The following is a 24198-nucleotide window of genomic DNA, read 5'->3' as shown; positions in this document are numbered from 1 at the left end:
ATGAAACAAGGGCGTATGATAGAAAGATGATTTTACTTCATTCCTTCATTCCTAGGTGTTCCTGCCAAATTATGCGGGAGTCACCCGTTTTTAAGCCCTGCTCCAGATTTGTAATTTATCCTACATTTCCCCAATTTCAAAGTGATAAGAGTCAAATTGGTGCTTCACGTGTTGTGGTACCTGACAACCTGCCAACCCACCCAAAATACGTCATACGTCAATACACAAGTCCAAGCTCACGTCAATTCCCGGGCTACACAAAATAAGAGAGACGAAGCGAAACAAAAAGTATGTGTCTAAATTCCAATCCGCATGGGGTGACACATTCATGTTATCGTGAGCCAGGTCAGTCCTTACCACCAGTCTGTAAAGTCTGTCGAGCGTCAGTGTGACGGCAGCAGCCACGCTAACTGTGTGAAACATAGTGCTTAATACATTGCTGTTTAATGGGAAAGTGCTGTGTAAAGGTGCTGCAGTTTTCTGTAAGCCTGTTGTTACATCGGGAAGGACTCGGCACCTCCACTGCCTATTGATGCACTGTTTAGGGGGGTCTTGGAGATTTTTGCTGCGACATCCATCTCTCTTTTTGTTACTGCTTCTGCTGTCTTCACACACACACACACACACACTTACGTTACACACTTTGGAGATTGTAATTAATTATTGATTGATACCATTATTGTTGTTATTATGTGTGTATGGTTGTATTTTATGTATTGTAATTAATACGAAACTTATTTGGCCCCAAGAAGGCTGTAGAGTCATTATGGGAGGTGCATTGTAGCACATTTTATTGTAGCTATGGACTTAAGGCTCTTTAAAAGTCGTTTTGTTTGCATCCTTTTTAATAATAATTTATTAAGATGTTGCGAGAAGAGCATTCTAACCGCTACCCCAGAAAATATCCCTCTTTTTCAGGCAGGTATGTTACATGACAAAAGATGATGTTGCAGTTTTTGAATGGCCGCACACTTTGCATCAACGTAGATCACACAAAACGGAACTTTGTCATTGGCTCTAAAATATCGGAATAGTTTTAAAACTTTGCTGTGTTGATAGAAAAACTGGAAACTACGCCGGGCGCATGCGCACTCACGAAGCGGAAGACGTATGTGCGGCAGGCGGAAGCTCTAACGTCCTTTCTGCTCCCGGACTGCCATCATGGTGAGTTCGCCATGAGGGTTTAGACATTTCCAAGTCGAATTTCTTTTACTATGTCTCGTTTTTTTGGAAAACACGACGACCCCGTGTGTTGATAACATACCCGTGTGCATGTTTATGGAGTGCTACAGATACAGTAGCGCATATTTTAAGTTTTATCTTAGAGTGTATAAGATGTCGGCTCTTGGCCGCACTACAACGTGGTCCCTTAGACGGAGAAGGCCATGGAGCGCTGGGCGAAGCTAATCTGGTTCATTTGTTTTACCTTCACAACACAGACATTAACCAGCGTTTGCTCTGCTGCTGCATGTAAATACATCTTAGGCCTACTGCTGAATATAGTCCCATTTGTGAGATCGCTAGCGTTAGGGTTGCTAATTAGCGTTAGCTAGTCGGAGTACGATCAGCTCCTGCTGCTCAGCACATCGAGCCGAGCAGTCCGCCTGCATCAGGCCGACCTGCTGTGCTTCTTCTGTTGTTTGAGCTGTCTTGTGCTGATGTATAGTTTCCCGATGACTCTCTCAGGTGTTCAAGCGCTTCGTTGAGATCGGCCGTGTTGCCTACATCTCTTTCGGACCCCATGCTGGCAAACTGGTGGCCATCGTAGATGTCATCGACCAAAACAGGGTAAGATATATATATATATATATATATATATATGGATTTGTTAAAGTAAATCTTGCTTTGGTTTTATTGATACTGAATCTTGTGTCCTGTGTCTTCCAGGCTCTTGTTGATGGTCCCTGCACAGGAGTGAAGAGGCAAGCCATGCCTTTCAAGTGCATGCAGCTCACAGACTATGTCATCAAAGTACCTCACAGGTGAGTGGGGACAGTGGTCAGACCATACTGCCCAAATACTGCAAACGATCTAAGAGGAGAATAGTTCACTCTTTATGCTTGCTCCTGGTGTTTGATTTGCATAAAGTCGAGCAAAAAGTGTATATATTTTGGACAACCACAAAAAGTAAATACTCTTGTTCTCTCCTCATACTACCATGTTAAACTAAAGTAACATTAATCTGCCAATGTCTCGATACCGTAAAACACATTATTTCACACCATTTTCTCATTGTTCTTTAGGATGGATTTTATCTCCGCATGTACAATAGTCCATCCAAAATCATGATCTTGTAACACCGTAGTTCTCTAAAACTGTGCATGGGCTAATATTTGGATCACTGACCACACAACCCTAACCCTTTAAACAGGACCCGAGAAGGGCAACAAGGGTCTTTTATGAACTGTATATATGTGATGGGACTTAATCTGTGGCATCTTTGTAAACGCTCATTCTGTGTTATGGTTCACAGTGCCCGTCAGAAGTTTGTGAGAAGAGCCTGGGAAAAGGCCCAAGTCAACGAGAAGTGGGAACAAAGCAGCTGGGCCAAGAAGATTGAGGCAAGACAGAAGGTAAAGGCTAAGTTTCAGCTTCTGTTATTAACATGTTATTACTAGAGGGTATGATGATAAACTGTATCGTTAACATAACTTTTTTACAACTTTGGTTCCTCTGGATTATTTGGCTTCCATAAAATAGAGTTTTTTGTTTTGAGATACAATGCAGATGAAGCATGATTTGATAAAATGTGCCTTTATACGTAGATTAATTGTAGTATGATGGGATTGGCTTTATTGTGACATGACTGCAGATTGACAGTATTCTCCTGGACCATGTGCACATACATATAATTTGAGTACTGTCCATTGCTTGACTTGTCCGTTCATTCTTTTGTATAATAACTATGCCAAAGTGGTTTTGGTCATAAAGTTGGCAGTTGATCAGGTGAGGATATGCCCTCCTGACTCACTGGTGTGAATAATCTGAGCATCTGAGTGGTATGTTGTACAAGAAAGCACTCTAAAGTCTTAGTGCTCAACTTCAAGCTGCAAAGTACTTTTGACACCAGTGTGTAGCATTTGACCAGATAGCAAATCACTTTTGCTCCTAGTTTTCTGTTATTTCTCATGCAACCGCCTCCAAGTATGAAGTTGAAGTGGGAAATAGTCCTTTTTCCCCCAGAATTGTTTGTTCTTTTTACAGAGCAAACGCTTGTTGTGTGAAGCTGGTTAGTCACATCTGGGCTGATTGCTTCTAGGCTTTAGTACGACCAAATTATGTCTCTCTAAAGACCACTGGTCCGATCCATAATAAATTGAAGTACAGCATCTGCCTTTTTTTGCTCAGTGTTGATATCATAAATGTTAGTTTCACTCGATACTTTCAGGAATAGTGATTCGTTTAGAGGAGACAAACCACTTAAAAAGCTATGATGTAAAGCATCTATCTTATAGGGAAAAGTAGCTTTGCACCCCATGCAAAGCAGCCTTAATCAGTACACACTGACATGTGGGGTATCTTGCTTTTGTACACGTCAAAAAAAATTAAACTTTAATTTACTCCACAGCAAAACATTTTTTCACAGGAACTGGCATGTCGAGTAAAATGAGCACTGGATATATTCAGTGTTGTTGTTATTGCTCCACCTTTTGCGCTTTGAACCAACACAGCACACCAGTTTTCACTCAAATACGGCCACTGTTCATTCTCTTTATGACACAAACTAGGTCAACTTGGGTTTAAAAAAAAGTGATCTGTCCAAGGTTTACCTCTGACATTCTCATTGTGAACTTTGCAGAGGGCCAAAATGTCTGACTTTGACCGCTACAAGGTGATGAAGGCCAAGAGGATGGTAAGTGCAACAGAAACACAAAAATGTTGATCTGGTCAGTTGAATTAATGCAACATCAGTTTAATATGGTGCATCATCACTGTAGTTAATATGTACTTAATGATGTAGACCATATTCTTGACTTGTGTTAAACTTGCTCTGTAAGAAAGAGCCTGTTGTGCGTAAGTAAATGCAGATTTAACGTAATCAGACTAAAGTGCTGAAGCAAACAAATTTAATGATGGGTGGTTTTGATTTAATTGTACCAGTGAGAGAGCATTAGTTTCAGCCAGGAGCATTGTCGCTGCTCATTCTTTGGCAGGCAAATGAAAAGTGATTAACTTTCTGAGCTGCAGCTTGATTTTACAGCCAGTGACACTTGAGTTTAAAGTGTCCATTACTCTGTGTGAAGTGTGGCGACCCTGCAGCAGTCGCTGAGCATCTTTTAATGAATGCACCTTTTCTCCTTGTCTCTGCAGAGGAACAAAATCATCAAGCATGAGGTGAAGAAGCTCCAGAAGGAGGCAGCAAAGAAGTGAATGGTTTTCACAAAATAAACTTCCTGTTCAGTTGTACATCAGTGTCTTCTCATTTCTATGGCAATACGGTAAAAAGTTTAACACCTCAATTTAGATGATTGTGGTGTATTTACGAAATTAATAAACTTTATCATCTTTCCAAATATCTAATTTGTATTAATATGATATACAATGTCTAATGTGTATGAACCACTGTTCAATACGTTTGAAGCAGTGCCAATTATACATAAGTATACAAGTATATGTGTGAATAAGTAAGTATTGTTTGAGTTGATATGCCTTTGTCCTGACAGAACAGGACAAAGTTTCTGTACAAACCTTGAAACTAAGCTTCAGATGGCCATAGTCCAAGATTGCAGATCAGAAGTGAACAATTAAAAAGCTTGATGGAGAGGGGTCTGTTTGGCTGTTGTCCTGGTAGTCTTGGCCCATGCCCTAAATCCACCAGGATGTTGGATCGGCCCTGGAAACATTTTTAGTGAGAACATGACGCACTTTAGCTAAAATTGCCAATTGGAAGTACAATTGCTTTTTTTTTTTTTTTTCTTCAGTTTTTTACCCATTCATCCGCTAGATGGCAGTCACAGCTAATAGTGGAGCTTGACCCCTTTGTCTTTCTTCCTGAAGTGGACAGAATACTAAGGTAATAGACCCTCAGATGTCTGCAAGTGGATTTCACTTGCTGTATCCTCATGGCGGCAAACACTTTGGGAAGTTGTCTGTTTCCTGGTTCCGACAGAGGAGGAAGATTAATAATTACCAGACTGAAGAGCAATCCAAAGGGCAGCGGTGCAGCCTGCGGCTCAGTCCTGGCTGGTACAAATCAGCATGGTGGGAGATCCTGTGAGCAGCCAAACATGTTCTACAGAGGAGCTGGTGAATGTTACGCAACGCACTTGGACATTGTCCAGCTGGTGCGGTGCAGAGAACAGGGACACGGAGTTAATGCCAACACCCCCCCACTCAACCAGCACCAATCCCCAGGCCCTGGATGCCTTTTCTGGCAGGCTGGGACATGAAAGCAGATCATGGGTGAGTGCAGGAGAGGCTGACCTGCTGCCTGTGTTTACACAGGATGCGTAAGGTCTGATAATGAGCCATTGTTCCTTTGTAGCCCAAACCATGTAATAACAACACAGTGAGAAAGTGCAATGTTGTGTTAAAGGCCTTGAATGTGACCCAAGCATGGAGCCGGCTCAGCGGGAGAGAAATAGATGATTTAGTGTTGATAAACACGCTTTTCTCTGAGCGTAGCTTTGACGTCAGAGATGAACGGCACTGAAGCGCAGTGGTAACAGAGCTGTCAAGTTTCAATAACGACCCCAGAACAAGGAGACGCAGTCCTTCAACATAAAAGCTCCACGCGGTTTACGCCACGAATAGGGAAAATAAGGCATTTATTATGACGATAATAATACTATTTACTTTTATTATTACAGCAGTAACAACAACAATAATAGTAATAATAATGATAAGAAGAAGCCTAAAATTGTGTTTGCTATTAATTACTACAAAGCTCAATTTCAGGCTTGTTTGGTTTCATACATAAATACTTCTCTTTCAAGGGTAAAATAGGATAAATGTTGATGTCGATGACTCAGTGAACGCCATTCATTTCTTGAATCAATTATGATTCAGGAATTTGGGAAGTCATGTAAAACATGTAAAACATTTAATTACAAAAAGTAATGAGAAATTGCAAGCACATATGCTAATGTTCGCGCTGAGTATGTGTCGATTTATTGTGCAGAACGTGCAATAGCATCAGATTTTAAAGCTGAAACGTGAGTTAACTCTTCACAATTGCGTTTCACGGCTCGATGCTTTTATTTTAAAGGAACGTTTCCGGTAGGACTTCTTGCCAATCTCTAACCTGACGCAGCTGAACGCGTATCGGAGAGAGGGAGGAGAGAGAGGCAGAGTTGATAGTGTGACAGATTTACACGGGGGACTCGTCGGTGTGATCTGTGGCCGCCTCGCTGTCAGTCGGTACCGGGTGCTGAACCAGACCGGCGGCGGGTTTCAGCTTCGGTCCCGCAGTTTAACAGCGGGCCGGACAGGATTCCTGCGGGGTGAGTGGGACTGCTCGTAGAGCATGCAGGCTGATGGTGAGGGCCCGTGTAGTAATATGTGTCAAGTTAGCAGGGCTCTGGTGGATTGGGAGGGGGGCTTTTTTCTGGAATGCGCATCCTTGGGGCGCATTTTAACATGCGGCCCCCGTCTTCTCTGTCCTATCTGTCCTCACTGTCCTCTCTATCTTCACTGTGATTTCTGTTTCACTGTCTTCATTATCTTCACTGTGATTTCTGTTTCACTGTCTTCTCTGTCTTCTCTATTTTCACTGTGTTCACTGTCTTCACTGTCCTTTCTGTCTTCTCTGTCTTCACGGTTCTCACTGTCTTCACTATCTTCACTGTCTTCGCTGTCCTCTCTGTCTTCACTATCTTCACTGTGTTCACTGTCCTCTCTGTCTTCACTATCTTCACTGTGTTGACTGTCCTCTCTGTCTTCTCTGTCTTTACTGTGTTCACTGTCCTCTCTGTCCTCTCTGTCTTCATTGTCTTCACTGTCCTCTGTCTTCGCTGTCCTCGCTGTCCTCTCTGTCTTCGCTGTCCTCGCTATCCTCTCTGTCTTCACTGTCTTCGCTGTCCTCTCTGTCTTCACTGTCTTCACTGTCTTCACTGTCTTCACTGTCCTCTCTGTCTTCATGTGTGTGCTGTTGGCGCAGCCTGCTCAGCACACTGTCATGTTATTGTGGATGCAGCCAGCAGGCATGTTGACAGTAAAAAATTGTGGGGGGTGGGTCCCATATGGGCTGAAGAGTTTATGCAGCTAAAATAAATTCAATGTCTGATGGTCATTTACAACAACCCCTCCATATTCTATTTGATAGTGTAGGGAGTGATATAGTGCCACTTGTACTTTAACTGTCTGAAACTGTTGCTATGATACTGTCTCATGACTTTGCTGCCTTGTGCCTCTTGCATGGTGCAAATAATCATTAAAGAAACGTTCCTAGATTGTTGGACTGAGGATTCAGCACATCGAAATGGGAGCTTGTGGTACAGCAATAACTCGTGTGGTGTCACCGTAATATTCTCGCAGTGATGCATAGCGCTGCTGCGCTTGTACTGTATTCTAGTAGTGAGTCCTATAGAAGCAGCTCCCAGCCTGGGTTTCCAGTTCCCTGTACAGGATGCAAGTGAATCCTGAGAGGTCATAAGGCTACTAGAGTATGAATTATATGCGTTTCTGCGACTCAAAATGATCTTTCGTGTTTGCTCCCTGTGGGACAAGACATAGGAGCACAGGAATGAGATAAGGAATGAAATCTTGAATTTCTTGTTGAGCTGGTCCCAACTATGGCTGAAAGCTGGGAATCAATTTGTTACATAACTTGGCCTTTAGTTTATATTCACGAAGATCTCATCAGACCTTTGCAATATTTTACCACAGGCAGCGTGTTTAACCCTAAAGTACCTTTAATACATTGATATATTATTCAAATGTACCAGGAGATATTCTAGTTATCCAGAGATTCAATAAGCCCCAGTTCATATCTCCAATCTCACAGGCCATGAGAGTGTAGCAGCGATAACAGGCCCTTGACCTCATATGTGTGTCTTTGTGTCTGTGTGCTTTTGTACGCACACATGCACACACACACCCTACATAGCCAACACCTTGAACACTTATGCAACCAGCATGGATGTGTGCAGCACTCGGAGTCTGGGAGACTGGAGGATTTTCTGGCTTCTTAATGAAAATACCAAACTGTATTTTACACCAACTGTATTTTCTCAGCTTGTAATTTCATCCACCATCCGCTTTAACCTGATCAAGAGATTACTACCAGAGTCTCCAGAGGTAAATAAGAGGTTTAGGTTTAGGATAGCAGATCAGTCTGCCACTGCTGAGTAGATGTTAATAGCCTGGTTCGACTGAGGGCAGCACACCAGCTCATCACCACAATATTGCCCAGGCTGTTGATCTCAGCTAACCTTACTAGTGTGCCAGAGCTCTGTGTGTGTGTGTGTGTGTGCGCACGCTCACATCTGGGTATATGGGTATGTGAAAGCAGGCACACAGTGCTTATGTGTGTCCTTGCAGGGCCTCAGTTTTTCGGCGACATCAACACCTGCATGTTGTCAGTGTCGGTGAAGCGAAGAGTTCAGCACAATTCAGATGACTTTTGAGTCTGTGTGTGTCTGAGAGAGAGCAGAGACTGAGCAGTGACAGATAGAGATGTCAGCCTCTTATTATAGGAAAAATGACTCACCCTTTTCTCACAGTCACATAAAAACCCAAACGACCTCTTGGGATATGGTTAAATTTAAGAAACTACAGATGTCTGGTGGGTTGCAGAGGTTCGATTTCTTAACTTTAATCTGTCTAGTCATGTAGGTAGGCGTGCTCCCTGGCAACTGCTATTTGGTTTCCTGTTGTGTCTGAATTCAGGTGAGTGGGACACACCTAGGCGGAGATTACCTCCGAGGAATGTTCTTTGCCTGCACATTGTGAGATTAGTTTGTTGTTTTTTGTTTTTTTTTGCCCTCTCTGTGCTGTTGGCACACAGGTATAGATTCTTGGAAAAGGAATGTCATGACTTCCCCTGAGGCACTGTTTCCTAATGAGAGCAGTGAAGCAAACTGCTGTATGACGACAGTAGCTGCTGGTGAACAGAGCGGAGGGTCAGGCATGTGAGCACGGTGGCATTTGAGTTGAATTAGTTTAGAATAGCAGAGTTTTGTCTTCCGTGACTGGGAAAAAACAGCAACTAGTGTGACACCAATTATGACAAAAATGTCAAATTTAGCAGAGCACCATTAAGCAATTGAATATAAAACTGATGTTTAATTAGAGCTAAATAAACCTATGCTAATGTTTGTTGACTGAACATTGTTTGGAAGCCATATTGGCGATTTAAACCAAAAAAATAAAAAAGAAGCAAAATGGGGGCTCAAATGTGAGGATTTTATGATACCTGAATTCAAATATCAGTTTTAGGCTGCTGGTTTTGGATTACACAAGTTTTTTTGTTACACTTGTACCATCTCATGTGATAAACTAAAAAATGTTCATTAAGAAAGAAACCCAAATGCATTTATTAGAAAAGAAATGGTTGTTTTGAACCTTAAACGTGAACACAGTGGTGTATTTTGCCTTCATCCTACAAAGTTGCTGAGCCAGCAGTAGGGCTCAGGCTAGAGGTAGCCTGAGTATGTGGGAAATGTTTCCCTAGCTCTTGTTGTGTTGCGCATTCCTCATATCCACAATCAGTAATGTAGAAAAACTGAGAAACCAAATATTCCATGATGTAGGTTGTGCGTTAAGCTATACACTACACCAGCTTCATCGCTTTAGCTGTAAATGAAGATTGGCTTCTCACATCTTTGATTTCACAGACAAAACTGATTTCATTGTTGAATGATGTGCCACTATAAAGAAATACATTTTTCACTCACACTAGTAGACTGGCTGTTGGATTTGGCAGTCTGTCAGGCATTCACGATTGCCATCATTTTGAAATTTAAACATGTCCACAACTTTGATTTCTTATTAAATATCAGACAAATGAAACAACTTTCCCATCAGCCCCAGCAGTACCTTTGCGCCCATTAGCAAATGCTATCAAGTGGACAGACTAAACTCAGAGATAAATATTAAGCCTGGTAAACATCTGCATGCTGCTATTGCAATTATAAGCATTTTATAGGATGTGAAGCATCACCACCCGAGGCCTCTAGCACAGCTTTAGGCTTGTTCTAGTCCTCATGTGAAATCTTTGAATGTATGTTTGACTACAGTTGTGATGATTTAGTGGTCAGAATATTTGACTTTCCAGCAAGGCCAGAAATGAACTGTAATGGCGGGAGAATGTAGTTTTGGAGGATACCAATTCATCAGACATCATCATCGAGTTTGTGACTCAGGCTCAGTACAAAGCAGTGACTCAGTTTACCATACGTTCAGAATGAATGGCTAAATTCAAATTCCCTTCATACCATTTTCTGCCTCAGCCCAACTGAAGACAAGACTGACGGTGGGACAAAGCTCTGCACTACCAACCAGCAGGGGAACTTCCCTTTATATCTGCGAAACCACTTGGAAAAGACACACACCTGGTCTGAGCCAGCCAGACTACCACAACATACCTCACCTAATTATAACCTACTCAGGAGGAGATGGACAACTGACCGAGGACCGGCAGGCGACAGAAGGCAGCCCCCCCCCCCGCCCCATCCCAAGAGCAGCCATGGCGGGGCTCAAACGTCATCATGATGGGAAGATTGCTGGGCTGTATGACTTGGACAAGACTCTGGGCCGCGGGCACTTTGCCGTGGTCAAACTGGCTCGTCACGTGTTCACAGGGGAAAAGGTATGCTCGCCCATGCCTCCACATGCAATGCCATGCCTTTAATGGCAGTGATGTAATTTCCTCATATTTAACTAGCTAGTGTCAATATGCCGTTGAAAAATTTCAGCCTCACCCATAGAGACACATATCAAAGATGGATGACTACAGATGCTTGACTAACCAGCATCTGGTGCTGAGCTTGGCTTTCGCGAATGTTTTGCCATCATATCATTATCTTAACTTTATTTCTAGACATGTCAGATTAAGCATCTAATACTTTGTAATGGTTTGCTTGATAATTTAAAAAATATTCATGGAACTACACAACACCAACTGGCAGTTTTAGATTAGAAAGGGTGTATATCATCAGGCCTGCTGTTTCACTTCGTCACTCCTCCAGGTTGCCGTGAAGGTGATAGATAAGACGAAACTGGATCCGGTGGCGCGGGGTCACCTTTTCCAGGAAGTGCGATGCATGAAGATGGTGCAACACCCCAATGTAGTGCGCCTCTATGAGGTCATCGACACTGCCACCAAGCTCTACCTCATCCTGGAGCTGGGAGATGGGGGAGACATGTATGACTGCATCATGAAGCACGATGGAGGTCTCAGTGAAGAGGTGGGTGGGACTGGCACCTTTAGCAGGTGTTTTTAATGATGAAGTCTTATGAAGTCTCCACCATCTCCATGTCTTTTATAACTGCACCTGACCTTGGACTTGCCTTGAGATGAGGCAGGGGCAAACAGATCAATAAAAACCTCATCGTACCACGAATTTGCCCTGAAATGAAGGCGAATCACTGAAGATAAAGCCTCGAGGGAATGGAGTGTAGATCTTCTTCTTTCGTTTGTATTAATGTTGGAAATGCAGTGAAAGGCAGCTTGTTATCTTACCACTCTGCATACCGAGCCTTTAAAGTTAATAAATTCCCAACAGCTGGAGGCAACTCAGTCACATTGAGAGCTCTAATATTAAGAGTCAAGGAGGGTAAAAGAGATTAGACATTCTCAAGCTCAGCAGTGATAACAGTGGCTTTCCGCTGACTCTGTATGTACACTCAGTAATACACTGATGGAAGGAGCAGGTTGATGAAATAATGTATATTAGTTAATCTTTTGTGGCTTAAGTGGAATATATGATTTTGTGAAATAGGCCTATTCGCTTTCTTGTTAAGAGAAAGATGAAAAGATTGATGCCATTTTCCTTTCTGTTAGTTATTGAGCCTGACCCAGAATGGTTAGCCTAGCTTAGCACAAAGACTGAAGAGTGGGTGGTGTGTGTCTGCTTGGTGCTGGGTAGGATAATCAGAATAACCCAAATCAGCAACATGGCAGAATTACCACACTGATATGCATTAATATCAACGACTGCCTCTTTGTCTTTCCTTCTCAAGGTGGCCAAGTGTTACTTTGCCCAAATCGTCCATGCCATCTCCTACTGTCATCGACTGCACGTGGTGCACAGGGACCTGAAGCCAGAAAATGTGGTCTTCTTCGAGAAGCAGGGTGTGGTCAAGCTCACCGACTTCGGGTTCAGCAACCGCTTTCAGCCTGGGAAAAAACTCAACACTTCCTGTGGTTCGCTCGCCTACTCGGCTCCTGAAATCTTGCTCGGTGATGAGTATGACGCCCCTGCTGTGGGTAAGTCTGGAGAATTGACAGTCAATGAAGTGAGGAAGTTGTTACAGAGTTCGCCTTTACCGGGATGGGACACCATCTCAGCAGCAGAACGTACTGCACACTCTGTCCCCTGCTGTGTATCAGCATGGCTGACCTATTGATAGCTCTGCATACAGTTGGACCATACTATGTAACCTACTGTACTTTGGATGGACCTTTATCAGCTTTATCAGCCGGCCAAAAGAGGGAGAGGAACTGCTCCAAGTTCTCAATGTGTAGGTGCATCAGTCAGTTTGGAAATTAGCCCGCAACTTCATCCGCAGAATTTCAGTCCTACACCTGCAGCTTATTTTTGTCTCCAGTTTGCTTTCAGTGACAGTTATGGCCTTTGTGTGTGTAATAAAATGTGCTATCAGATCAGGCTGAAATTGGTTTCCTCGGCACTGTCTTCTTCTGCCGCTATAGTGTGCACACACCTCAAACAGCTCTGCCACTACCAGCAGGGGCCCCAGTCCTCACCGAGCCACACTTTAGATATTAAATTAAAATGTAATGGAAAAGAAATAAAAAAGTGTGCAGATTGAAGCTGAGAGAGAAAACAAAGCGTAAAAAGATAGACAAGAGGAAAACAGACAGAGCAAAAAAGAAAAAAACAAAACATCGGTATTGGTCCTGTCTACCCAGAGGCCACTGCATCAGCACAAGGGAGGGGAAAAAATGCGAGCGAGAGAGAGAGAAGCATTTTGCATTTTTCTGACTTGGTGGATTTTGGCTATTTTATTCTGGCTGCCTTTGCTCTCTCTCTCTCTCTCTCTCTCTCTCTCTCGTTTTCTCTGTTTCGTGGCGAGCAGATAAGTCTGCGCAAAAACAGCGCCGTTCCTCAATACTGAAAGCAGAAATAATTCCAGCCCCAGCAATTTGACTGCATGTGCGCAATTTTTTTTTGTTTTCCTTTTAAGATGGCGTGAGTAGTTGGCTGTTCGAGGTCACCTGTCCTGTAAAATCCCACCTGAGCACTTTACCCAAATGACGAATCAGATGTTTGTGGACATTTTCAGTGCTCATGTGTGCGTCCTTTCCTCTGAACTGTTCACACTGCCTGCACGCTATTGTTCATTCAGCTGAGATGATGATGTTTTGATTGTGGGGATTATCCGCCCAGCTGGGATGTAATATTGCGCGATCCTTTCAGCGGTACGGGTTGATGTGGAACAGGCTGAAAGGAGGCCAGCAGCCCTGACGTTCAGGATGGGATTACACTGCTGCCAAGGTACCTGCTGACAGTCTGCAGGGTGTTGGGCTTTGCTGGGGACGTGCCAGGTGGCCGCCGGCCCAGGTTGTTGCCGAGATAAAGAGGCTGTCCTCGCTTCGCTCTCTCAAGCCAAGCCGGTTTGGAATTTGCTGCTCTTTTGTGGAAGCACTGAAAATAATTTGAGATGAAAAGTGATCCAAAATAGAGAGAAGAACATTGAGCTCGTGGTCGTTCCCAAAGAGGGAACCAGTTAGTAGGAGCTGCACTGTCCAAATTGCAATAGAAAAAAATGGGAAACTGGGGCGTGTTTATCCCAGAGGAGAAATTTGACTTCTTCATCTTTCTCACAATTTTAGGTATCAGGGTTGCTACAGATGATTATTTCTTATGATCATCAATGATTCATAATCTGTTTGTTTTTTATTTTTACTTTTGTTCAGGACATCTCCAAAAGTCATAAAAATGTTTATCACATTTTTCTAGGTGTGGAATTAGCTTGTTTTGACCAAAGGTCCAAAGTAAAATGATCATTCAATGCACTGTGATTGAGGGGTGTGGAGACTAATGAATATTCACATGTGGAGGTTATAAATAACAAATTTCTCCAGTTTTCAGTTTATGCTGATTGACTGAAATGGTGAAGGTGAAATAGTGAGTGACTAAACTCGTTTTTTAAGGACAGATTTAATGAAACAAAAGCATGTGAAATAAAAAAAAATGATGCAAAAAAATCACAAATTCATGACAGTGAAAATGCGTTTACGCATCTTTGTGAGCAGTTGATGGACTAATAACTGCCATGACACGATGCCTGCCTCCTTTTTTGTGCCTTTTGATGTTATGCAGTGTGGGCTCCATCCCTTTTGTCTCTAGCAAATGGAAAGTTAAATATAGATTTCTGCTTCCTCTTCAAAAAGCAAAAGCTGCACTTAAAAAGAAATTAACTTACCTAATAGCAATTACAAAGAACATATCCTAGGCGCATGTATAATTCGCAGCATATCTGCGCATAAAGAAAATGTATAAGATTTCGAAAAAGATGTTGCATAATAATCAGCAGGACAAGATGCTGAATTTGGCCCAGCTAGCCTCAGGGTTAACGGGTCGAGACGCAAGGGAGCCGTTGTAAGTTATCTCAGGGAAGCATTTGGTGTTAAAATGTTATGCAGGGGCAGCAGAACGGGATGTTTACACTCTCAGCTGTCGGCACTAAGTGGCAGACATTGTTAGCACAAGTGAAGCTAATGTGCAGTGATGTGAGCGGCATTATCCAGAGATGTGTCAGCCATCTGGTTTATAAATAAAGTTATCGAGGAAGGAAGTTTGGTGGCCTGCTGACGCAAGTAATGAGGGAGCAGGGTCACGGTTGCTAGGATACGTTGGCTAGGGGTAAGATGGTGGTGGGGACTGCAGCAGTGTTTGCTCCCTCCATCAGCACTATGAGAAGCTTCTTCACAGCCTCAGAGCAATAAATACTCGCCACCCACAGTAAGCTGGCATATTTACTCCACCAGACTGAAACCTCCAGCGGATCCTGGCAAACTGAAGTGATATGAATGCACATCGCAGGGGTGGTGGGGACAGTAAACCCACTTAGTTTACCATCTTGTGCTTCCACGACAAGTCTTTAATACACCAAACTGAAGTCAGATGAACGCAAGATCCGACCAGCTAGTAACTGACACAAAAGCTGTCACAGGAAATTATGCTGCAGTTGTCGTAGTCAGAACGGGCTATTTGGCCTTTGCAGCTTCTGCCTTTGTGTCAAAACAGACTTCATCATTTGAAAATCTGCAAGTACTAAGTCCCAATGAGTTTAATCAGACAGCAAACAAAACGCCAGGCAGATTTGCGGCCCACAGGTTTTGGTTGTGCTCTGAACTTGTTCTGCCGCCACCTAATGGTCAAAAATCAACTAATTGCTGAAGCATAGTCTCATTATTCTGTCATTTATTTTCCAGTGAAAGCAAATATGTGGGTAGAAGGCTGGATAATTACTAGAGGCCTCCACCCACACACCTCTGTGAGATCAGGGTCTGAGGTGGGTTTGGACTTAAATTAAATGAGCCCTCATCCATAATCTTTAGAATTATAAAGGCTTGCCTAGCTGGCATTAAAACAAACCACATACTCATGCTCTGCTGGATGTTACCTAATGCTCAGTCAGTTTTATTTGATGGGTGGGCTCAGGTTGTAGCACTAACAGGGAAATTATCATGGGATCTCATAACAAAGTATTTTTTTTATTTTGCTGATTCTTTGAGGCAGATGTGCCCCTTTGTAAATTAACAAGAAGAAATCTGCTTTGATTCGCCTGTTGCATCACTTCATATTTCACTACTTACAAAGCTCAAAATCTTGCCGCACTCATCATACAAGGTTATGAGAAAGGGGTCAGCGTACAAAGTGAGAAAGCGTGTGCTTACGCGCTACACGCTGCTGTCTTTCTGCTTACAGTCAATACATGGCAGCGGAATGTGTGTCAGTGGACCATCCTGCTGACCAGAGCAGCGCTGAAAGCCTGGAGCAAAGAAAGTTGTTCCTTTTTCCTTTTTTTTTCCTTCTTTTTTTTTTTTTTATGGCTAATCGGACCAAGAGAACTGTTCCGTTAAATTAGCATTTGTATGAAGCTTTGAGGGATGAACACGTTAACCCACTTTCCCACTTTCCACTTTTTTTTTTTTTTTTTTGTGAGAGTGCATGCATGCGTGTGTGTGTGAGCATGACGCTGGAGCAGGCAGTAGTTCAGAGCCACATCCTTGGTTGGACAGATGTGTCCTAAGCCAGAACATATTTATGGAAATAGCTCTGATTGAATATGATTCGTGCTTCATCTGAACTAGTTGGGGGTGGGGTGGGGGTCTTGTTTTTTCTATTTGGGTCACAAAGCAGAAAGGACGCGTGCTTTGCTATGTGTCGGCTTGTCATCCTTATTTTTTTACCATTTCTGTGGCTGTCTTCCTTGAAATGAAATCATTGTTTGTTCTTATATTATCTGCACACATTTGTCTGAAGAGACGGCGTCTTCTGTGTGTCTCTGCAGATATATGGAGTCTCGGGGTAATCCTGTTCATGCTGGTCTGCGGTCAGCCCCCTTTCCAGGAGGCTAATGACAGCGAGACACTCACCATGATCATGGACTGTAAATACACAGTGCCTCCACACATCTCCCATGCATGCAGAGAGTGAGTAATATACACACACATGCACACACACACTCCTCATAAATGGACGGAGTACTCAGGAGGCGCTGCATATTTCATGTTTCTAGATGTGTGAAGAACAGAGAGAGGCCTCTTTGCTGCTGCTCCTAGTTGTCCTGCTTTCACTCAGGGCTGCAGTCAGCTGCACCACCACAGATGCAGGGCAGCATTAGGTGTATGTAATGCACCCTTTAAAGTTGGCCCCTCTATTTTTAATATTGTGAGGGTTTAACGGCGCCTCAAAGCAGAGAAGGGTAAAATAGGTACTGAATACATTTTGAGTGGCTGTAGCTTCGAGAAGAGATTGATTGTGAGCATTGTACTGGTTTGCAAACAGTACAAATATAGAAATACAGAAATGCTGGTCCTAGTTGTGTTTGCTTCCATTCTTAAACAAACAGAATCTCTTCCTATTCAGTGTGCATGATTCTGCCAGTGAAGTTAGTACATCCTGCTCAACCAGACCGCCACACCAAGTGTGAGATAGCAAGCGTTTCTATTTGGTTATAAATGGATTATCACAAGTAGGAGTTGACTATTCTCTCCAGTGTAATCGTGTTTGAAAAAAGTGGTTACATAGTGTTTTTCTGTCTTAACAACAGATTTTTTTGTTTGGTCAAACAAAATGTGTGCAAATAAATCTGCAACATTTTATGAAGGTATGCGCCACAGACCGGATGATTCACTGTAGCTCATTTTTGTTTTGGATATCTTTTATGAAACGTGAAACATTTGCATTAGCTGATAAACATCAGCCTTTTCACTCATACTACACAATCACTCTTTCATCAATTGTGTCGCTACCAGTTTAACACGCAATCCATCCCTTTTCATGCAGGTTTACAGAACAGCCATTCTAAGAAATACAGTTTATTACAACTTCTTCATCATTATTATTGTAGACCACTATTGCTATTATTATTATTATTATTATTAGAAGTTGTCACTGATGAGATTAAAGATGGGTAATTGCAAGATATCTAAACATTCAGACATTTCTTTTAATTTTTATCTGAAAGTAAACAAATTGAAATGTTGGTGGTAGTCCCCCATTTTATGGAACAATTATTTACAGTAAAGTCATTGTCTAATAGTTTAGCCTTTCATCTGTTTTCTCCTCCTTACATGTAAATATATGCCTGGGGTTTCATCAAAAACATGTCTGATCTTTTGTTCCTAAAACGCAGATCTGAATGATCTGATATGAAACAACAACAATAAGGGAAGACCTGAGGTGTGAAAAAACTGATTTATACTTTAAAAAAAAGAACCATGTTAACGGTACCATTGCTTTCCCCAAATATGAAAGAATGGATTGTGTATCTGAATGTTCCTCTGGAAAAACACAGATGTGAATATTCATCTCCACTGTGACTCCCTCCAGTCTTATAGCCCATATGCTGCAAAGGGACCCCAAGAAACGAGCGACCCTAGAGCAGATCGAGGCCCATGAATGGCTCCAGGGTGTGGACCCCTCCCCGGCCACCAAGCTGTCCACTCCTCTGGTGTCCCATCGCAGCTTGTTGGAGGAGGAGCACAGCTCCATCATTCAGCGCATGGTGCTGGGTGGTATCGCAGACCGAGACACCATAACAGAGTATGTGTCCCTTTATCTCAATTACACGCATAAATTAACATGCAGCTATTCTTTCCTGAGCAATCTCCAGAAATGCGCCATTCTTCACGTGTCCAACTCAAGCTGGAATGAATGTAATCAACATTTTAATTTCCATTAACCCCCAGCTTCCAATCTGTCCTGAGCTGTGGCCGTGTCCAATTAAATCTCCACCCCTGTCACTTCCTTTTGGCTCATGATTAGGATTTGCTGCTGATCTGCTTGTTGTGTGTGCGTGTGTGTGTGTGCGCTGCGTGTGAGTACGTATATGTGCACTTGTGTGTTCAATTTGGTTTCACTCCCCATCATCTCAGGGCTCTGGAATCAAATCAGTACAACCACATCACATCTACCTACTTCCTGTTGGCGGAGAGGATGCTGAGGGAGAAGCAAGAGAAAGAGCAACACACTCAGACGCGGTCACCCAGTCCCAGCAAGGCCCAGTTCAGGTAAACACACACCCCATCTGAGGGGCCTGACACACCTAACTAACCCTAACCTTAACCCACCACTATCCCTAAAACAACAGTTTACCTCCTCAAACTCTGCACTGAGCAGCCAAATCCCACAATGGACTCTTGGTTTTTTCAGACCCAACAAATATTATAACATTTGATCAATGACGTGCATACACAAACACACACACGCACATTTTTTGACATAGAGTGCTGCCTCTGCAGTGCTGTGAGCTGTCAGTGTCCTGAAAAACAAGTTTGACAGGGGATGGACAGCTCGGGCTTTTCTTTTCTTTTTAACACAGAATCAAGACAGTGAAGGGACCGACTCAGAATAAAAGAATACAAACATTTTAGAACAGCAAAATTATCAGAGATGGATCACCAAATATACCTTTAAAATAACAAGCAAATGTGTGTATACACGTGTGTAAGAAGAAAAGTGAAGAACAAAAGCAGGCTCTAATTCATAAATGTGCATAGTGAGTGACAGGGAACTCACTAGCTCTCATTCTCTCTCTCTCCAGTGTTTTTGCACGATGCAAATTCCGATCTTAAGACAGACAGTTGATACTGATCATTTTCTCATCTGCCACACATGCCATATTTGAGGAAAAGGGTGTGCAATATAAAAGCGTAATGTGACTGTCTTGTTAGTTTCAAGTTCCTTGTAATAAGGGATGGATTTGTAATTCCCCTCCCCAAACAGAATTAAATATTAACAGAGTTTTCATGTAATGTTCTTGTTGAAGCGCACCCTATACTCAAAGATATTTGTATTAGTAAGAGTAAAAGGAATAGTTAAAAAGCAAATCCAAAAAATTTCGAAAAGCATGATCACTTATCTGCACAGTGAATGTGCAGCTACAGTGAGTAGCCACTTAGCTTTATTCTGTCACAAAGAGGAGAGATGAAGACATAAATAGCCTAGGTTTCATTTATTCATACGTCTAAAGCTGACGAATTCCCATCATCTTATCTCTTAAGTCTATATATTGATGGAAATGTGAAAATAGAAGTTGTGCCTATTGTTGCCAGACAATCTGATTTCTCTTTTTTTGAATGCAAAGCTAAACACAGCTGATAGTGATTAAGGATATTCATTTTCTCTTGATCTGGTCTTAGTAAATAAGCATACTACCCAAAAGGTTTTTCTTTATTTAAGGATTTTCACTGATTACTTTTTTCCCCAACACTCAACCACAATATTTAAAACTAACATATAAATCCAGCTAATAGTATACATAATTTATCTTGATGATCTGTTTGGTGTGCTTAACCCTTCACAGGCAGTCCTGGCCTACAAGAGTGGATGTTCACCAGGATGTCAGTGATGGCTTAGGGGGTCCAACTATCTCCCACCCTGGGGGGCCACAGTCCCCTGCCCGTAGTGCTGAGAGCCTCCACAAAGGCCCTAGGCCTAAAACAGCTTTGCTGGACCTCAGCCAGCGGCAGGACAGCCGCACTTCAGCAGCCGGTCAACAGCAGCCTGCACGGCAGAATCAAGAGAGGGGACTCAGGCCTCTGGCAAAGCCCCACTCCAACCCCATCAGGTTAGGCTCTTTGTCCTCAGTGGGCCCATGCAAACCTCGTAGTCCCAGCCTTTTCAGTGTGGAAGAGGACGAGGAAGAGGATGGGGAAGATGGCAAATCTTTGTCCCCCTCTACACTGCCTGCGCAGGTGGTGCTTCGTTGCAAAGCCTCCTCCTCATCCATGTCTTCTGGTAATCGGCTGACATCACGTATGAGTGCTCCAGTGCTGAACCAGATCCATGAGGAGGATAAAGAGGATGAGGAGGACGAGGAGGGCAGAGAGCTGCATGGACTCAGTCTGCCCAAGCCCAGCCTCAGCCTCTGTCTAATTTCTAGGATACCATCGCCATCAACAGTCATGTCATCACCGAAAACTGTAATGGCGCCAGTCGCCGCTTTCACCCCCAGCTCAGAGACTAGTGACGATGATACAGAAAGTCACTACATACCGGACACAGCGACTGCAGGTGGACAAGGGGATGAGAGAGGAGGGATGAAAGAAGTTAGAGAGAAAAGGGGGACAGGGCAGGGCAGTCCGTCCAATTGTGCCAGTCCTGGATCAGGTTCAGGCCAAGGCAAGGGCACAGCCAAAGCTCCCAGCGGCCTGGTGGAAAGCCTAAAGCTGATGAGCCTGTGCCTGAGCTCTCAGTTCCTCAACCTGACAGGGGGAGGAGGCGGTGTCAGTGGCGGCAGTGTTGGAGGTGTTGGTGGGGACATCCAGGACCGTCCCATGTGGAGGATGTGTATGGGCGGCTCCACCGGGAGTCTGGATAAGGTCTCACTCCTAGGCGGCCCCTCACCAAGGGGGAACCTGTACCAACAGCCTCCGCTGGGAGATGCACTGGCAGACCCGCTGCTGGAGGGCCCCTGCCCGGGCACCCTGAGGCTCGGAGAGCTGGACCTGGCCAGGGAGAATCACAGGAACATAAAGAACCGCGTCCTGCAGATGCCTCTGACTGACAAGACTCTGTCTGTCAACATCCACCGGAGTCCCAAGGAGGGTCTGCTCTGCACCCCCACCCCACACAGCTGCTGCCAAGTCATCTAATGTGCATCAGCTACCGCTCTCTCCCTAACCCTTACATCCATACATCCCGTACATCTTGATTTTCTTCAAATCACAATCACCACAGTCGCATGAGTTCTCATTGCTTTTTATTTAACACTTACGATAGATGACTGGGAAAAAGTCTAAATGCCAACGTTGCACATTTAGAGACACAAAAAGTCTCCACGGAGGAGACTGCGTGCCGCGCCAAGTATGTGAAGCACTTTAAGCAGATTAAACGGGACACGAAGGGAACATTTAACCTGTTGGTGTTTAAATAAGACAAAAAATATGGAAACAGTTACAGGAGGTGCTCACATCCCTGCTCTTACACCCTTGTATATACTGTACGTACTCGTACACACCTACAACACTCTAATAAGCTGATAAAAGGGAGCTTTGATCAGTGGACAAGTTTTATTTTAATTTTTTTTGATGATATGTTACATATCATTTGTCTTCGCTTGATGTCATTTTTTTTATATCACCATTTTTTTAAATTATTATTTTTAAATAATCATTTTATCAGTTTTTTACTCGAACTGAAAGGGTTTAGTTATAACTTTGTTTTCAATTAGATGAGGACAAATAACAGGGTGAAAATGGACAGACGGCAGAACTTGAGTAGGAAGATGGCACGCAGTATTTTATAGTCTATCACTGTTTTATTTTTCTATCTCGAACGTTCTCCGCAGAGAGAAAACTGCACACTCACTTGACAAGTCTCTGCAGTTACATGGCAGAGTGTGTACATATGTGTATACCTTCCTATCAGTACTCTGTACCTGTAGTATTGAGTGTAAAGTTGCATCACAGTAGAAATCTGAATCCTAGACTCTTATCCATCATTATTATTCACTCCTACAGGATATTCAAGGTTTTGGTTAAACCCAGAGCTCCAAACATGTAACACCAGCTCTTTTAGTTTCAAATGACCCACAGGTCAGGCTCGTTGATGGGAAAAATAATGACTGGGTGGAGCCCAAGCCATGCACATCCTGTAGCTCTCCAGGATCACTGTAGCCACTGTTGTAGCGTATCCCAAGACAAAAACAACAAAGGGGTTTCAATAGATCATAACAGCACCGCCCCTTCAAGTATCAGTCTGTGTAACTGGATGTGTGACCCAACCCTAGTGGCATATATAACTTGACAGTGCATGTGTTTTGCTGTAGCAACCTTATTCTTAACCCACGGAGGTCAAACCACCTGCTGTATCTACCTGATTAAGAAATTCAAATTGTCACTTTACTATAGCCTCACAGCAATACCAGCGACTGCAAAATGTACAACAAAAATGGATGTGCCATAAAATCTGTCTTGAGCATATTGTACTGTATGTATATGATAGAGATCTATTAAAAATAAAAGGATGGGAATGAAGAAAGGTCTGTTCCTTTTGATGTGCGTATGTGCGTGGGCAATGAGGTCGCATACAACATCAAGGGATTCTCTGCATCAGTGATGATATATGTTGGATTGTTACAGACTGATTCATCCATTACTCACTCCCATAGGTGCACACCTTACAGTGTGGAGAAACAACACTGTATGCGTAACTTTGATGGGTGAAATCCATCAGTGTCTGAGGTGGCTGGTTATCTACTGGGGCACCTCAGACTCTGACGTCAGTATTTCTAAAATCCCAGACACGGTCTTGTGTCACACAAGGAAAATCTGTCTGACGGCATCAGGGTTGTTTGGTTGTCTTCTGTGATATCTGTAAACATGAATAGGGTATTAAAGAATGGGGGTTATTTATGGGGATGAGACATGATTCAGTGGGCCTAGTTGCAATGCATGTCGGCTCATTGTGTTTATTTTCCTGAATGGTCCCAAAGCGTCCTGCCAAATACAGTGGGGAGTCGTAATCTCTGCAACATCTGGGCCACAGTTCCACATCAGGCAACAGGGAGGAAATCAGATCAGACCAGATGAGCTCTACGGTCGACTCATGAACCCATTTAACTGAGAGGTTTAGCAGCTAGCAGCTACACACAAACTCGCAGTGGCACATAAGCCATGGAGGATAAAAACATCACAAATGAGCAGGTTGTTCGTTCTGGTGTTAGAAAGTGAGGGTGGTGTGTCTCTTTCTGTATAATCACTTGCTGTAAAAAAAAAAAAAAAAAAAAGAAAGTTAAATAGTTTACACAGGTAAACACCAAATATCTAGATGATGTAGAACATGTTGGATATGACAGAGTCATCAGAGTCTGTGAGCTCTCATCATTTTCTCAGTTTCCGGAGAATTATTTTGCCTTACCAAGTATGGCCCGTACGACATGCTGTATGCTCTCTGTGTGGTTGAAGAGGCAGGCTCGAGGATGTATCTGTCGGCACAGCGTTTCAGTCTGACTGACAGTGAAGCTGAACGTTAAGGCTGAACTCCTGCCACCAGGCTGTCAGCAGAGCTGCTGATAAAACCGCTGTAAGGAACAAAAGTTCCCCAACACACACACACACACACACACACAAAGTCAGCAGGCCAGACACATCCCACACCTCTCAGACTAAATACAGTCTGCCAAGATATTGTGCTCCTCTGTTATTTTAAAACTTCATTACTTTGCGAGTATGCTGTCATACACACATAGGGTTGTGTACCCAGGCACCGTTTGGTTGTCTGATGAAGCTTTTTTTTTTTTTTTATCTGACATTGAGGCGTTTGTCTGTGTGTGTGTATGTGTACATTTGATTTCACTGTACGTTTGTTCAGTGGTGCCGAAACTGTGTGTTTGCCC

The 24198-nt window shown here is 43.2% G+C and overlaps 2 protein-coding genes across 3 annotated transcripts; both read left to right on the top strand.

Moving 5' to 3' along the window:
* The first annotated feature begins 1110 nt into the window (after window positions 1-1110).
* Window positions 1111-4407, top strand: rpl14 (ribosomal protein L14). The gene is made up of 6 exons (XM_029514276.1): window positions 1111-1164; window positions 1687-1788; window positions 1888-1982; window positions 2474-2573; window positions 3800-3853; window positions 4312-4407. The coding sequence occupies exons 1-6, from the start codon at window positions 1162-1164 to the stop codon at window positions 4369-4371; spliced, it is 414 nt and encodes a 137-aa protein (XP_029370136.1). The 5' UTR covers window positions 1111-1161; the 3' UTR covers window positions 4372-4407.
* Window positions 4408-6288: 1881 nt separating this feature from the next.
* On the top strand, window positions 6289-22828 carry LOC115051476 (SNF-related serine/threonine-protein kinase-like). 2 transcript variants are annotated; one of them, XM_029514876.1, is made up of 8 exons: window positions 6289-6443; window positions 10392-10750; window positions 11130-11348; window positions 12124-12370; window positions 16645-16786; window positions 18189-18401; window positions 18734-18868; window positions 20164-22828. In XM_029514876.1, exons 2-8 carry the CDS (start codon window positions 10628-10630, stop codon window positions 21452-21454), a joined length of 2370 nt encoding a protein of 789 aa, XP_029370736.1. In that variant the 5' UTR covers window positions 6289-6443; window positions 10392-10627; the 3' UTR covers window positions 21455-22828. The 2 variants fall into 2 exon arrangements, with proteins under 2 accessions (XP_029370736.1, XP_029370735.1); XM_029514875.1 differs by having other exon boundaries at window positions 6289-6479.
* Window positions 22829-24198: the final 1370 nt, after the last annotated feature.

This window comes from Echeneis naucrates, chromosome 11, assembly GCF_900963305.1.
Source record: "Echeneis naucrates chromosome 11, fEcheNa1.1, whole genome shotgun sequence".
Lineage (NCBI taxonomy): Eukaryota > Metazoa > Chordata > Actinopteri > Carangiformes > Echeneidae > Echeneis > Echeneis naucrates.
This window is presented reverse-complemented; position numbering and strand designations above follow the sequence as displayed.